The sequence below is a fragment of the Lampetra fluviatilis genome, chromosome 6 (assembly GCF_964198595.1).
Source record: "Lampetra fluviatilis chromosome 6, kcLamFluv1.1, whole genome shotgun sequence".
Lineage (NCBI taxonomy): Eukaryota > Metazoa > Chordata > Hyperoartia > Petromyzontiformes > Petromyzontidae > Lampetra > Lampetra fluviatilis.
In genome coordinates, this window is record NC_136280.1 from 13,560,838 (window position 1) to 13,576,801 (window position 15,964).

The 15,964-nt window shown below is 49.9% G+C and overlaps 1 protein-coding gene across 1 annotated transcript in view; it reads left to right on the forward strand.

Moving 5' to 3' along the window:
* LOC144933174 (arginine-glutamic acid dipeptide repeats protein-like) overlaps positions 1–9,999 on the forward strand; it is a 49,486-nt gene extending 39,487 nt beyond the window's left edge. The window contains 6 exon segments of the mRNA XM_078857792.1: positions 61–105; positions 107–940; positions 942–1,239; positions 1,753–1,896; positions 3,818–4,007; positions 4,555–9,999. Of these exon segments, the coding sequence (XP_078713918.1) occupies positions 61–105; positions 107–940; positions 942–1,239; positions 1,753–1,896; positions 3,818–4,007; positions 4,555–4,588 (1,545 nt within the window). The 3' untranslated portion in view covers positions 4,589–9,999.
* Positions 10,000–15,964: the final 5,965 nt, after the last annotated feature.

Below are 15,964 nucleotides of genomic sequence, written 5' to 3' on the forward strand. Positions count from 1 at the left end.
ACCCAAATAAACACACACGTACATGCACGCGCTAAACTCTGTTCGCACAAACACGCACAGCGCTCGTCCTTGGGCTCTGGTCTGGACGGCCCCCCATCCGGCGGACCCCCCCCCCCCGGGCCCCCCACCGGGTCCGCCGGGCCCCCCTCCACACCACCTACGCGGGACCCCCTACGACACTCCACAGTCGGCTGCGGCCGTGGCGGCCGTCCACCCGTACCTGGGCCCCGACACGCCGGCGCTGCGCACGCTCAGCGAGTATGCGCGCCCACACGTGCTCTCCCCCACCTCGGGCAGCGCCCTCGTGCGCTCGGGGGTGGCGGGGGTGGCGGCCGCGGCAGCTGCGGCTGCGGCCGCTGCCGCAGCCGGGCATGGTCCCCCGCACCACCACCAGGCAGCGCACCACCATCCGCACCACCACCCGCACCACCACCCACACCACCACCACCACCCATTCTTCGCCATCCCCAGCAGCGACGTGGCCACCATCTTCTACCACCCGCACAACATGGCGGCGGCGGCACACATGTACTCGCAGCAACAGCAGCAGCAGATCAGCCAGCAGATCAGCCAGCAGATCAGCCAGCAGCAGGCGCAGCAGCAGGCCCAGCAGCAGGCGCAGCAGCAGGCGGCCTCCGTGCAGCAGCAGCAGCAGCAGTCGAGCGAGCGGGACCTGCGAGAGATGCGTTTCAAGCCGGGCTACGAGATGAAGCCACCGGAGATGGACGGCGCGGGCGGCGGGGGCTCTGCACCAGCGGGGCCCAGCACGCAGGGCGGCGCGTCGATGGCGAGCGCGCTGGCGCTGCACTTCAACCCGGCGGGGTCGCTGGACCCTTTTGCGCTGCAGCGCGCCGGCGCGCACGCCTCGCTCGGCGTGAACCCGCACCACTTCGCCGCGTTCCCCGCGGGGGAGCGCGGGCACGGCCACGGCGGAGGCGGAGGGGGGGGGCGGTGGCGCGGGCGGCGCCGGAGGAGGGGGCGGCGGCGGCGGCGGAGGAGGCGGCTCGGGAGCCGGGGGTGCTGCGGAACGGCTGGGCGTGGTGCCGGGCGGCGTTGCTCAGTCGCGGCAGGAGATGGCGTACGCCGAGAGGCTTCACGCAGAGCGGCTGGCCTCGCTCGCGGCCAACGACCCGATCGCAGCGGCGCGTCTGCAGATGTACAACGTGACGCCACACCACCACCAGCACTCGCACATCCACTCGCACCTGCATCTGCACCAGCCGGACTCGATCCATCCAGGTACGACCGCACGCCAGCCCGGACGAGCCCCCAGTTTGTGCATTTGACGGCGCATGTGTCTGTTTTCAGAGGCGTATTTTAACACTGCCTTGTCCATGTATGTCTGTGTGTTCACATATTGGGAGTGGTTGTGTAGTGATTCGCGCATTGCGCTACGAAGCGCTATAAAGCTTGCGACCGAGTTCGATTCCTGCTCAAGACAATTGACCAAATTCTTGAACCAGTCTTGGGCCTCCCTGAGGTTGACTTAAATGGGTACTTGCCGCAAAAGTTTGTTCAAGGCTATACGGGAGATCTTTGTCCATATACCCTCCACGTTTGTCTCTGTCATGGTTCTGGCGCGAACGGTAATCCGTATGTGTTTGCCGGTGTTCTGTGGTATTATTCTCCGTGTCTTCCCTCTTGTGTCATGCGCATGTGTATGTAAGCACGACCTCCTTCCTGTGACCCCGTGTGCGTGTGTCGTGTCCCCTCTGTAAAACTCCCACATGTCCTCGCGTGTTCTCACTGCAGGCTCAGGCGTGCATCCACTGATGGATCCCCTCGTCCCTCACGTTGGACGCTTCCCGTACCCACCAGGGCCCCTCGCCTCGCCCCTCATGGGGCCGCCACCTCCCACCGGACCCGAGCATGAGCTCCTTCGGCATCCGCTCTTCGGTAATGCGCACACGAGCCCTCACTCACTGTGCACACGTAAACCTAATACAGCTAATATACTTCATAATTGATTTTTTTTATGTTAGGCCACGTAATGAATCTGGCCCAATTTTTTTCTTGTCGTAAATCCCAACCACCGCCAGACGTACAAATTCATTGTTCACCTTTACAAGTGTTTAATTTTATAAGTTACTCTGTTTGGCTCACAGGTAAGTCGAAAAAAAAATAGTTTGCGAACTTTGGCTGTGAGAATTGTGGTGGAGAGTTTCACGGCACAAATTTGGCTACATGATTACGTGGCCTAACTTGAAAAACTATTGATATCACATGGCAATTCATTTAAATTATGTTTATATGGTATTAACAACTTAAACATTTCATTAACACTGAATAACAATGCAATATTTACAATTTAACAACAACAGATCACTTCTGGACAGTTTTAATCGCTCACCGCTAACGTGAGTCCGAGGGTGGAGGCTGAAAAGATTTTGCAATGCGCTTGATGCATTTACTCTTATTTGTCAAATAAACGCAAAAAATAAATGTAAACAAAACTAGAGGGAGCACGAACAGAGCTGGGGCATCCAAGGTAACGGATTCCCGAATTCTACACAACATCAAAACAAAAAACCTCAACACATTCCTCAATGACAACTGTGGCCTTAAAAGGCAAAGTATATAATCGGCGACCTTTTTGGCAATGGCCCTCTCTTCATGGCACGTGAAGGCAGTGTTATTGATGAAACTGTTGAGTTGTTCTCTTCTACTTTTGCACCACTGCCAACGCAAAATCGGCAGATAATTCTGTTCCAGCAGATAAGTTCAGTGCTTGTACGTTGCTTTAGAATGTTTCGTGTACAAATGTACGAACGCCTCCGACTATGCGCTGAACAAGATTCCCGTCGGAATGTTTTTTTCCAGGGAGCTTACAGGCTTACTCCGAATTCTGGCTTAATCTAGGCCAGCTTTGAGAGATTTTACAGCAAATCATCTCCAAACTTACACATTCCCGTGACACCAGATAGAGCGGTAATGTTACAGTAACTCTTCACACGAATGTAGGTACAGGACCAAACGCTGGCTAACTCATGTGGTGGATAATCCAATACCTAAAGAAGGCAATATAACGTATACTCACCCGCTGCTGAACCAAGTAACTTTTAGTATATATATATTTTTTAGCTGACTTTTTATGCTCTATTAGAGCTATGTAGTTTGTACTCTTAGGTTTTTTTCGGTAAAGTCACGTGCGTAAAAATAAATAATAAAATTAATAGAAATAATAATAGAAATAAAATGATAAATCACGACGTTTCGGAGGCAACACAAGTCTCCGTTGCCTCCGAAACGTCGTGATTTATTATTTTATTTCTATTATTATTTATATTATTTGTATTATTTATTTTTACCTACGTGACTTTGCCGAAAAAACCTAAGAGTATGAATCCTTGCAGTCACGAAAGCTTCAAATCTAGAACTGTGTAGTTTGAACCCAAACATGGCTCATTGTATTGGCCACAGCTGACTCTAAATACATAGCGGGGACTAAGGCAGGCATACAGGGACGCCTTTATATGAGGAACGAAACAGGTGGACTTCTCCACAAATATGGCTGTCGCCTGATGAAGCTAGTTGTAATTACTGGCGAAACATCGTCCTCAAGATTGTAAATGTTGTGGCTTGGCTCTCCAACACACCGGTGTGCTGTACTAGTGACGATTTGGCACGTTCTGTTTACGTGACAACCCTTACTAGTTGGCTGTGTCGGGTGGTGGCGGGTTTAACGACACATATTTACACGACCTAACCCAAAAAAACCTCTTGTTGCATAGCAGTTTCACTTAGAAAATGGATCAGCCTCTGAATTAGATTAGGACGGCCCCTCATTTCATGTTTGTTTGCATCCGTGTGCGTGCAGCCCCTGGCTACCGGGACCTGCCCCCGCTGCCGCCACACATGTCTGCAGCGCACCAGCTGCAGGCGGTGCATCAGAGCGCCGAGATGCAACGTCTGGCGCTGGAGCAGCAGCAGTGGCTGCATGCGAGTGCCCACCACGCCCACCACGCCGCCGCCGCGCACCTCGCCAGCGCCCACGACGACTACTACAGGTGGCCGCACTGCGGGGGGAGCTGATGGGGGGTGGGGGGAGGCGGTGAGATACCGGGCGGGCATACAGGAACGCGCGGAGATGCTCAGGGTTGGGCAAGGGATGCTCGGGGGCTGATAGCGATGCGTGGTGAAGTGACGCACAGGAATGCACAGGGACAGACGGGCACACGGGGATGCACAGGGTCGCACTGTAAAATCGGGATTGTTATAGGGAGATGTGTAAACGCATGTACGCAGGTGTGAATAGGGAGATGTACACGGGTATTCTGGTACATGTGGGGATGCACAGGGACGCACGTGACACAAGTGGGATCTGTTGAGACGCAGAGATGCGCAGGGGAACGGACGGGAACACAAACGGACACAAGACACATGCAGGGGAGCTCGGAGCACAGGACACGAACGAGACAGGAAAGACATGGGGACACACGGAAGGCGGACCGACACACACACGAGACATACAGCGACACTGAAAATACTGCAGTACGTGTAGAGACGAGGGTTGAGCTCGCGTGCGTGCGTGCGCGCGTGTCTTTGCGTGTGCAGCCGACTGAAGAAAGAGAACGAGAAGCCGCTGTGAGAGACCAACTTGCTCCTCTACCCGCCAGCCCCGCCAGCCCCACCAGCACACCCATCCACCTGCTCGCCCACTCACCACGCCGCTCGTTACCCAGATAGTGGCTCGTGTTCACCCAGTCCAGCCTGGTGTAGCCGACGTGGGGCGGTGGCGGCGGCGGTGGGTGGCGGCCGTGGCCACGCGCCGACTCGCCCCTCCCTACGCTGTCGCCTGGTGCCGTCACCGTAGACAGCACCGCGGTCGCTGCCCGGGTCGCGTGAGAAGGCACGTCACTTACCCGATTGATGCTGGCCTGTAGCGTCCTCGCGCACGTGTCTTTCTTTGTGTGCTGTACACGAGAGTCTTAACCCTTGTCAACCCCGGTCCTTCGCGTGCCGTCGGTCTCTCCGTCCGTTTGCCTGTCTGGGAATTGAGATTTACGCGTTGACTTGCCGATGTTTTTTTAAGCTTTTTTTTGTGGGGAGTTGGAGGAAGGAGAGTGTCCGTCTGTTGCAGAGGTTCTCTAAAAAGAACGGTGCAGGTGGGAGGAGAGAGTGGAGGGGAGAGCACCAGAAAGGTGCAGAAATAAATGAGTCTGGAACATAAGTGTGGGGAGCAGGAGTAGAGTCATAATAGAGAGCAAATGTACAAATAAATAGTGAAGGGGAAACAGTACGAGTGGCACTGTTGTAGAGAGTCTGACTCAAAACCTTGCCCTCTTCAAGTTCAATCCCTGTCTCGACCAATCATCGTCACCATCGTCGCCATCATCATTGTTCCAGGGACAACACCATGAGCGCCACGTGGTGAGAAGTCGACATCGGGGTGTTCCTTGGATGGACTGACACCTGCCACATGAATGTGGATTTTTTTCCACTGACCTCCAGCCGAGAAGCGTTAACCCATTCACGCTTGAGCATAGAGAGGCACTAACTTGCGACCACCGGTTGACTTCCAGGGGTAGCCCGCACTTTGCTCGCAGTGCATTAACAACATGCGATTCATAGCCAGAGGCTGGCTCTGCGAGTGCCCGCTCTCTCTGTGTCCACTGTGATCCTGCTTGGCGTTCGTGCGTGACCCTGTGCGCCTGGCTGTGTACGTGTGTAAATACCATAAACGTGTGTGTGTGTTAATGCTCGTGTAACTCTGGCGTGCGTTTGTGTGCTCCTGCACTAGCGTGCTTATTTTTTCCACCGCCCATTCCTCGTCTTGCTATTTTCAGTCCTCTCATCTCAAAGAATCGCAGCGCATTAAACAAACTAGAAAACTTCGGGCCCTACGGGCGTTCATCTCCTCGGTTCTCCAGAGAACTTAAGGGTCTCCGGGCTTCAATTGTAACCTATGAAGGCTAAACTAAGGTACTTAAATACAATAGTAAAGTATAAACTACTGTAAGTAAGAAATTAACAACATTCAGGATTTTTTTGTTTGTATTTCAAAAGCAAACATAATTTTACACAATCTCTTTATAGGCCACAATATCTGTGCATTTTCCATCTGTGTCCAGATACGAAGCCTTCTGAGCCAGAATCTTGATAGCTTCGTTGGATCCAACGCGCGAGGTTGCCACGCAATATTGCGCGTGATTAAATATGCCAGAAGGGAGGAAAATTCCAATTTTCTGCAGTGTTTGTCCTAGGCTCTTATCGGCAGTGACTCCGAAAAGCAGGATAAATTGGAATTTGTTTTTGTCATCGAGAATGGAATTATGTTTTCAACAGGAGCCAGTGGAATCCGAGGGCTTCTTCTTGTTGTGAAGTTCACATCCAACCAAGGCTTCAATTATGTGATTGTTCCTTGTCCAGATGTAGCGTGTTCCATTGCTTGAATCAAAATTCCAAAGGAGTATCATGTAGGAGCCAACCTTCAGTTTGAGCACGTGAGGTTGAGCCAGTTGATGAATTAATTGTCGACTGTATCGGAAATTTTGTAGACTCTTCACCAGGAAAACAGTTAATTGTCATTTCATTGATCAAATCAACAGTTTGTAGACAAATTTACCATGGTTTGCAAGGCATGTGGTATCACTGAAGTAAATTTTCAGGCCATAAAAAAGACAAAATCACAGAGATAGCGGAGGTTCTCAAATGGAAGTAGGTAAATGCCACTCGTTTTGAAGTGTAGAAGCTGCCCGTTAGAAGTCGGGGGAATTATCTTTTCGAAGATTGCCGCAAAAACTCCGACGTCTCCGTAAAATTCCAATATTGTGGGAAAATTCAGATATTGACGTTAATGTCGAGTTTTCCGCGAATTGTACGTTCATCAAACTGAAAGAGAACTACAGGCGGTGTCCGCGTTTACGACACAATGCGCCGCTGGATACCCAGTCGTAAATGAGATCATTTTTCGGACCCCAGGTTGCCATAGACGCAATGTTATGGGGGTTACGTCGCAATGGGGGTTACGTCTCTGAGCACGGGCTAGAAACCGATTTTTTTCGCAAAAAAGTCCAGAAATATGTGATTTAGTTAAATATATATGCAGTTTTAACCATTCTTAATGCTATAACATGTGAGAAAGCAGTCCCTTAGTGCTATAAATTGATAGGCCAAGAGTGCTAAGTGTACAGTGCAGTACTGAACATTAAATGTTTACTGAAATTTACGTCAATTTTTATGAATATTTAAAATATGTTTTTCTTACCTTCCTTGCTGTGCTTAAGTGACTTGACCTTTTGAAAGAAGAAAAAAACCCTCACCGACTTTATACTACGTTGCACAGTCGAAATATCACCCTTCAAATGTGCTCAGTCATGTCGAAATATTTGGTCGTAAATGAAGTTTTGTGTCGTAAATCGTTGAAATGGTCGCCTTATACTGTATACACATTGTAAATGTGTATTGCATTACATCCGGTTTTGTAAATGGGTTGTAATGTTTCCCAAATTTTCAATCGACTATTTTCCCGACATTTAAAACTACACAAAATCAATACTTAATTGAAGAATATTGTTTCACAATGTGTTACACGGTTTAAAAAATGGGCTTTAAAAATATATACGGACAGACGGTAACAAACTCAAACTTGCTCCATTATATTGTATGATGATGATGATATGAGGCAGACAGTCGATTTTAGTGCAGTACAGCAAGGAGTTTTCAGCCTAACTGCACGTAGGGATTTTAGGGTTGTTCTTCCCTTTGTATTATGCGTGTTGTTACTCGCGGGCCCTCTGGTTTCCTACTGCCTGGAATAAAAATTCTAAACAAGGCATTCACTGGGCGCGCCAAGCACAACCCTCCCTAAAAGGAGTCCTGAGACTCATTAAAGGTTTTCCTGGGTAAAAAACTTCGAACTCTCGTCATCGTTAATAATTACAGCCCTTTTGTCAGTCCATGAATTAAGGCCTTCCCACACACTGCGTCAATCATGGGGGGGCTGTTTAACCATACTTCACCGCACTGGCAAGCGTGGATTTGTTGATGGGCTGCCCGTGGAGGGGCTGGGTGCCGACTGACCAATTGCCGTGTCGCCTGCTGACCACCCTTGGTGTTAGCCCTGGCTTGGAATGAAATTCATGTCGGTTGGTAAAATGAAATTGGCAAGGTCGCACTGCTTATCTTGGATACGATGATTGTTCAAATAGGTGGTAATGTGACCGCGTTGGCAGGAGGTATGAACACTAATCCGTGCTCTTGAGCAGAACTCAACGCTGTCCAGCGGAGCCTCGGGGGCCAGAGAGAGGGGGAGAATGACACTAAATCAGCACAGTCAACATAGCTCAGTCCATGCACACGGGACTAGGCATGCTGTACAATTCACACATGGAGATAATAATGGGTGCGTTTGTGCATTAATTTGTTTGCATACGTGTTCATTTGTGTTGGTATGCGATGAATGTGTGTACTTTGTGTGTATTGTGTCGGTGTGCTAGAGTGTATTTGTGTGTGTACTTGAGTTTGTGCATGGTAATGTATTTGTGTAGGTGGGCACGTGTTCACATTCTGTACCTGAGTTTGTGTGCGTTGGTGTGTACTTATAGTGTATATGTCTATTCAGGATACATGTGTGTGTAGTTCGTGTTTTCATTTATATGCAAGCAGCTTGTGTTCATGTGTGTATATAAAGCATCTTACAAAGCAACAGCCGTTGTGTTGAGTACATCTGGACTCGCCTGCTTGGCCCCTCGCCTCTGCGCTTGCATGCGCTGCATTCACACACGCATATTCATGTTTGCCTGTGAACTTGTCAACACATTCGTGTGCAACCCTCTACGTTTGCGTATGCACGTGCGTGGAAGCAATCGACATGGCGTGTGTTCTTAAGGCGTGCGCTTGCAGTGGCCATTATGAATCTCTCGTTTTCGTAAAGGAACCTCGACTTAATTTGCACCGGGCCCTCCATGTAACCGGGACACCCCACGCTGTGTCATGCTAGGCCACACTGGCCCGGCCTTGTCACTCTGAGCCACGATGGGCCACGCTGTCACTCAGGGCCACGCGGTGTCACTCTGGGCCACGCTGTGTCACGCTGTGTCACTCTAGGCCACGCTGGGTCACGCTGGGCCACGCTGGGTCACGCTGTGTCACTCTGGGCCACGCTGTGTCACTCTAGGCCACGCTGGGTCACGCTGGGCCACGCTGGGTCACGCTGTGTCACGCTGTGTCACTCTGGGCCACGCTGTGTCACGCTAGGTCACGCTGTGCCACTCAGGGTCACGCTGGGCCACGCTGTGTCACTCAGGGTCATGCTGTGTCACTCTAGGCCACGCTGTGTCACGCGAGGTCACGCTGGGCCACGCTGGGCCACGCTGGGTCACGCTGGGCCACGCTGGGTCACGCTGTGTCACTCTGGGCCACGCTGTGTCACGCTAGGTCACGCTGTGCCACTCAGGGTCACGCTGGGCCACGCTGTGTCACTCAGGGTCACGCTGTGTCACTCTAGGCCACGCTGTGTCACGCTAGGTCACGCTGGGTCACGCTGGGCCACGCTGGGTCACGCTGTGTCACTGGGCCATGCTGTGTCACGCTAGGTCACGCTGTGCCACTCAGGGTCACGCTGGGCCACGCTGTGTCACTCAGGGTCACGCTGTGTCACTCTGGGTCACTCTAGGCCACGCTGTGTCACGCTGGGCCACGCTGTGTCACTCGAGGCCACGCTGTGTTTCCCCTCCGTGTCGCGCTCATGCAAGTGACCCGTGTTGAGGGTTCGCGTCCCCCACCCAGGTTTGTCGTGGCGGTCGTCCTCACCTCTTCCATCTCTTTTTTTTAGCTCTCGTTTGCGCGTGTAACTACGTTTTTAAAACCCGACACTCGCACAAAACATATAAATATACATTGAATAAATATATATTACACAAACTAACTAAAACTTCGTATACAAAGCCCGGCCGGCACAACTGTACAGCGACGTGATTTAGCGTTCGTCCATACTTTGTGCTTCTACATGCTGTGCTCTTTCGGTTATCGGTGTCATGTGACGTCTTGCGGGGGGTGGGGGGGCTTGTGGGGTACCAAGTAAAGGGGTGGGGATTGTGTAAGCAGAGAGGATCAAGGGGGACACGCGTGCGTGTGCGCGTGTTTGTGTGTCTTTCCGGGGAGGGAGGAGGGTGATTGTTGGCACAGAGCGGGATTTTTCGTAAATGATGAGTTTTGAGCCGTGGTGGAGAAGAGCGATAAAAGAGGCCAATTTAAAGGATATACAGAGAGAAGCCCAGTACGCAGGAGATAACAATCATGATTTTAATTTAAATCATGTGTGTGACTGCATCTTGTACGCAAGTCGGTAGGTGGGAGTGGGAACCCTTGACGAGGAGCTGACAGGGAGCACTGAAACACGGGATGGGACAATCGCTGACAATTGTGGGAAATTGGGGGGGGGGGAGACGAGGCCTTCAAATTGAGAAGAGATGACCGAGATAGAGGTATCTTCAGATGGAGCAGAGGCGCTTTGATGGAGGAAAGAGGCTTAAGAGTAGCCTGTGGAATAGGACGCGCATCGACCGTCGATGTGAAAGGATCAACGATGGTAGTGGGCGATGGAACCACCTGGTTCAGAGAAGCTGCCAAAGAGAAACCCTAGCCTCGGGTTGGGGTCCCTCGACCTGACTCTTACCCCCCCCCCCCCACCTATTTGACACCGTCTCCACCTGTCTCAGAACCCCATACATTGTGGACAAACCGCATTCATCACCGCGGAATCCTATGGACATTTACGCGAGTTCGGCCAAAGAAGCCCACGCTAGGAGTCGAACTCACGTCCTCGAGCTTGAGTGCGGCACTTCCAAGTCTGTTGCAGCGGGATGATTGTGAGCGCCGTGGGTGGACGCATTTGACCCCCCCCCCCTCTCCTTCCCGGCCACTCGGGAGGCCGAGTTTGTGGATTCGTGGGGGTAACGACCGCTCCCGAGATTCCCGTTGTGGTGCGGGCAGCGATTATGATGACGTGCGTGAGACGTGTGGTATTCTTGGCATCTAGTTGGTGCCTTTAGGAGGCAGTACGACGAGTCGGGTTACGACCCATGTGGCTGGTGCCGAAACAAGGGGGCAGTACAATTCTGTGTTCGGTCTTGGGCAAGAGTAAGGGGCACAGTTGTGTTGTTTGAGTGTGCCGTATTGTGTGACATTAGAGTTATATGTTGGATGGGGTCAGGCGATAAGTATTAAATACAGCAAGTGCTGTATGAGATGAGATGTGCTGTCGGTTATGTATCAGGTGAGTTGGGGGTGGGGGATTCTATATCGATGGAAGATGGAGATTCTGCATCACATGAGTCGAGATGATTGTGGTGAGAGGGTTCTGCATTGGATGATTTGAGGATAAAATATCGGATGAGATGAGGGTTCTCTGTTGGAGGAGACGGGACCGTTCCAAGTCAGGTTTTCAGTATTGACGAGAAGAGTTGTGATCTGGATTGGTCGCTCGGGCTATATAGGTTGTGTATGGTGTTGTCGACAGAAACATGATTTAAGCAGTCACTTCAATGTGGCTTTAAGACTAATTCAGCCCATGCCCAATCAGGAATACCCCAGCAGATGTTAACAATCCTGCACATGTTTGTGTTGTACTTGATCACACTGTTAATTGCATAAATGTTGAACTCTGAAAAAAATGTATGAGCTTCCCAACAAGCCACATATTTTGTATACACCTTTTAAAAGCTCATCGAGGAAAGGATACAGTATTAATACTTTGAAATGGCAAATGCATAAACCAGCAGTTACCACCGATGCTGGCATTGCGGGTATTGATGCAATATACCCACGTGTATCACTCGACGATACTGCATGCCCCAAATAGTGCGCCTTCTCCATTTTGGTCTCGTGAACAAACTGCATTGGGGACTGTATTGGGAGTTTTGTAAAATACCCACCCATTGGTAATCCCACAATGCGGAAACGTAACGACGTGTTTTTTGTTGTTCAATAAATGTTTTACAAAGGTTCTGTTTACTTGGGTAAATGGCCAGTATGACCCTAGCTCTAACCTCTAATCCTTGGTCTCTTCAGCTCCTAGCGCCGGTTAATATTTAATCAACGGTTGGGTAGATTGTGACTATGAACGACAGATGCCCTGAGCTGCGTCCAGGGTTATGGTTAGGGTTGGGGTCTTAACAGTGGCCTAGGCTGGCTGATTGACAATGCTGTCTGGTGTGAGCCCTCTGTTGGCGTGAATGGTGGTGTCAGTGGATTACGCATGGGATTGGAGTCACGGTTAATCATGATGAGATGTGGGATATTCACCTGTGGTTTGGTCAATGTTCAGGTAGTACAGAAATGTGCCCTCCGCTTGTACAGCAAGTAAGATTCGACTGTGTATCGAAGTATCGGTTGTTATTCTTTGTACGCACGGTTTTTCTCCAGACACTCATTAAACCTCAACAGAAATCACAATTAGGCAAACGCCCAGAACTTGACCCTTGATTTTAAACGATGTTAAAGACTCGATGAGGATTTCCTGCTTAACACTTTGTACATCTAACTATACCTTTACAAGCACAATCTGTCTCGAGAAAGCGCCCGTAGCGCGTCCATCCCCAAGTTAACAAATAACGCCGTCACGTCCAGTTGTACGGTGATCGATATTCACGTACAACCAACCCACATCCAAAGCCGTCATTACTCGCCACCAACCTGGCAGACCACCAACGTGGCAGCCATGTGAGCCTGCTGGTGGTCAACCGTAGCTCTTGCCAATCTTGGAAGTCACTAGCCAGAAAAGTTTGGATGCAAACGCCGTAAGTCATATCTGGCGAGCGGGGTTTAAAAATATATATAGCGTCTCTTCCATTTGCGCTCGAGCGTGCAATGAGTGTCAGGTGTCCCACGATGCCGGAGGGCAGCAAAACACCGCGTCAAACATGACACAGCGTCTGTTTTGTGATGTCAGTATGTGATGACGTATTGCCCCATGGTGTAATTTCTCGTTCCTGTCGTCGTCGAGCATTTGAAGAAACGGCAGCGCATTGTTGCTGGGGAAGGCTGACGAGTGAAGGCTACTGGCCCACCTGATAATTATGATCCATCACCTCCCTCCGACGTGGATCTGAGGTGGCACGTTAGCATAAATACAAATCTATGCTGCTTTACGTGTTCATTTTTCATCGAAGGTAACTTACCCACCAAACCACCACTCCCGGCCTAATGATGTCACGATTTCACGATGTTGCACCCTGCACAAAGGGATCGCGTGATATGTTTAGCAACACGGGGAAGACTTTTCCACAAACGGAACTCAAATGTCATTTGAATGTGAATCTCTGAGATCTAGTCTGGGTGGCACCGCGTAAAAAGTTGTCCAGCAAACCAATTGATGGAACCACGTTCTGTGTCGTTGCCCAGTGTGTGTTCACGCCGTCGCGAGCGACGCATCGTTGTTTGGGGGGTGGGTGGATTGGGGGATGGGGTGTTGGGTTTTGTTGATGGACAGCGTTTGGCAGCGACCACAACTGTTGCACGAGGAGACAACTGTTGTGGTTTTCGTACGGAGCCGCCACCAACCTCGTTTTCCGTGGGCGAGCTGCGTGAGCCGTCACCGCCAGCCGCACTGCGTCTCCTCCAGGCCCCCCCTCCCCCCCTTACCCTGCTCGGGGCTCAGTAGGCAATGTTGAAACGAGGTGTCGGTGCCGCGTGCGGTAGAGTGAGTCTCGACGTCATTGCGTCCCGAACCGCCCACGTTGTAGGTGTAGAGAGGAGGCTCTGTAATTAAATTAACGAGATATGAGTGAGCGTCGCCAGAAATTTAAGTGATGTTGTCTTGAGAAGTACAATAAATAAACATCCTAAGTGAATTGAGCCTTTCGGGAGGTCTTTTTTTTGCACGCTCGACGGGACGGATCAGTGATGTGGCTTACCCAGAGGCTCGGTGATGGGGAGCCAAGCCACAGGCCCAAGGGACAAATTCACGTCTTGACGGTGGTTTCACATTTAATTTTTCTCTCGGCCAAAAACACCGTCATCTCTGCATCTTGCCAAGATTACAAGTCAAGTGAAATTATGGTGATGGAAATATTTACAATGAAGGTGAAATTAATTAAGATAATAGCAAGTTCGAGCACAATGTTCTGATGCTAATTACATCCATGATTATAACGACGATTATCATAGTCATTGAAGTTTAAAATTGGTAATCAATTTTGAGCTGATCTAAGAGCTCATTGGAGACTAGTTTCGTTGATGAAATTGAACAAACATCGCAATTCAGAAACACTCCTGAAAAAGTCTCATTTCTGGATGGACAAAGCTCATTATTATGAATCTCGTTGTCCAAGACAACCATTATGAGCCGAGACGGCGTGAAACCCATCTTCAAGCTCGGAACCCAAACACCGAGGCGCTGGCTCAGCCTCTGCTGACACGGCCATTATGAGCGCCTTAGACCCACGGCTTGCATCAATGGCCTTCGAGTCCGTGGATCTGTTCGCATCATCCCTGGGACACACTCCCAGGATCATGAATAATTACTGGGCTTTCAAGCTGTCTTACATCATGATCATGCATCATTAATGACGTTACCTAGAGTATTAAAAAACAAACTGAAGCATGTTTATGTTTATAAAATAATCAAATGCAGCAGCACTCGTTGAACAACTTGCTGTTATGTGCCACCACTGCCACTCCAAGTGACCTGCGGTCCATTAGCGATGGTCTTATCTGTGCTCTGCTTCTCTCCTCTGTCTGCGTTCTTTCATTTCAATTCACAGCTCTTTATCAGAGAAGAATGCCTGTCTGTAGACTCGAGATGGCTCGCAGAGGCACCTCCGATTAGCACGGTCGGCTACGTTTTTTGCTACGGCTGGCTACGTACGCTAAGAAGTTCAACATACAAACGGAGGCATGGCTATAATCACTTTTTTTTTTTTCGAAAAGGAGTCCATTAAGTGGACATGCATGGAACCCAGGTGGTGAATTAAGCAAACACGATGGACTCGATTCTCACGGACAACCCCCAGATCGTTATTTTCCACGACATCCTTCACTCGACTCCCCTTGACGTGGTATCGCGCGGCTGAATAACAAGCACGGCTAAATAACGAACTTTATTGGAACCATTTCAGATTTCGCGCATGCCATCGTCATCATACGCAACCGTCACCAGGAAGAGGTCATCAGGAAGAGGTCTTCCTGATGACGAACGCTTGCGTTGCGATCGAAACGTCCTTTGAACCCATCTACGTGACTTTACCGAAAGATGATAATTGTTTTTTTTACCCTTTTATCTGGCAACAAAACTGACATCTTTTTTACAAGGAGTCATGTTTGCATTGACCACAATACCTGCGGTCGGAATGCAAACAAGAAACACAACTCTGATAATGTATGCACTGTCCTTGAAATTGATTGGTCCACACCCGAGACAAGCTTTTCTTAGAGCCTAGTCTCACATGGTGTTGGACCAGATGACGCCAAAAGGCGCACAACTCAAAGACGATGCACCATCAGAGTATGAGAGCTCGGGGTAAGCATTTACACCATTGGAACCTCCTTTGCCAGTAGCAAAATATGATAATAGTTTTACCCTTCTATCTGGCAACAAAACTGACACCTTTTTTACAAGGAGTCATGTTTGCATCGACCACAATACCTGCGGTCGGAATGCAAACAAAAACACAACTCTGATAATATATGCACTGTCCTTGAAATTGATTGGTCCACACCCGAGACAGCTTTCCTTAGAGCCTAGTCTCACATGGTGTTGGACCAGATGACGCCAAAAGGCGCACAACTCAAAGACAATGCACCATCAGAATAGGTATTGTGGTCAATGCAAACATGACTCCTTGTAAAAAAAAGGTGTCAGTTTTGTTGCCAGATAAAAGGGTAAAAAAACAATTATCATATTTTGCTACTGGCAAAGGAGGTTCCAATGGTGTCAATGTTTACCGAAAGACCCAAAAAATATGAATTCCTGCGATCACGAAAGGCTCGAGCCGAGTTTACACAGCCACGCGTTGTGTTAGCG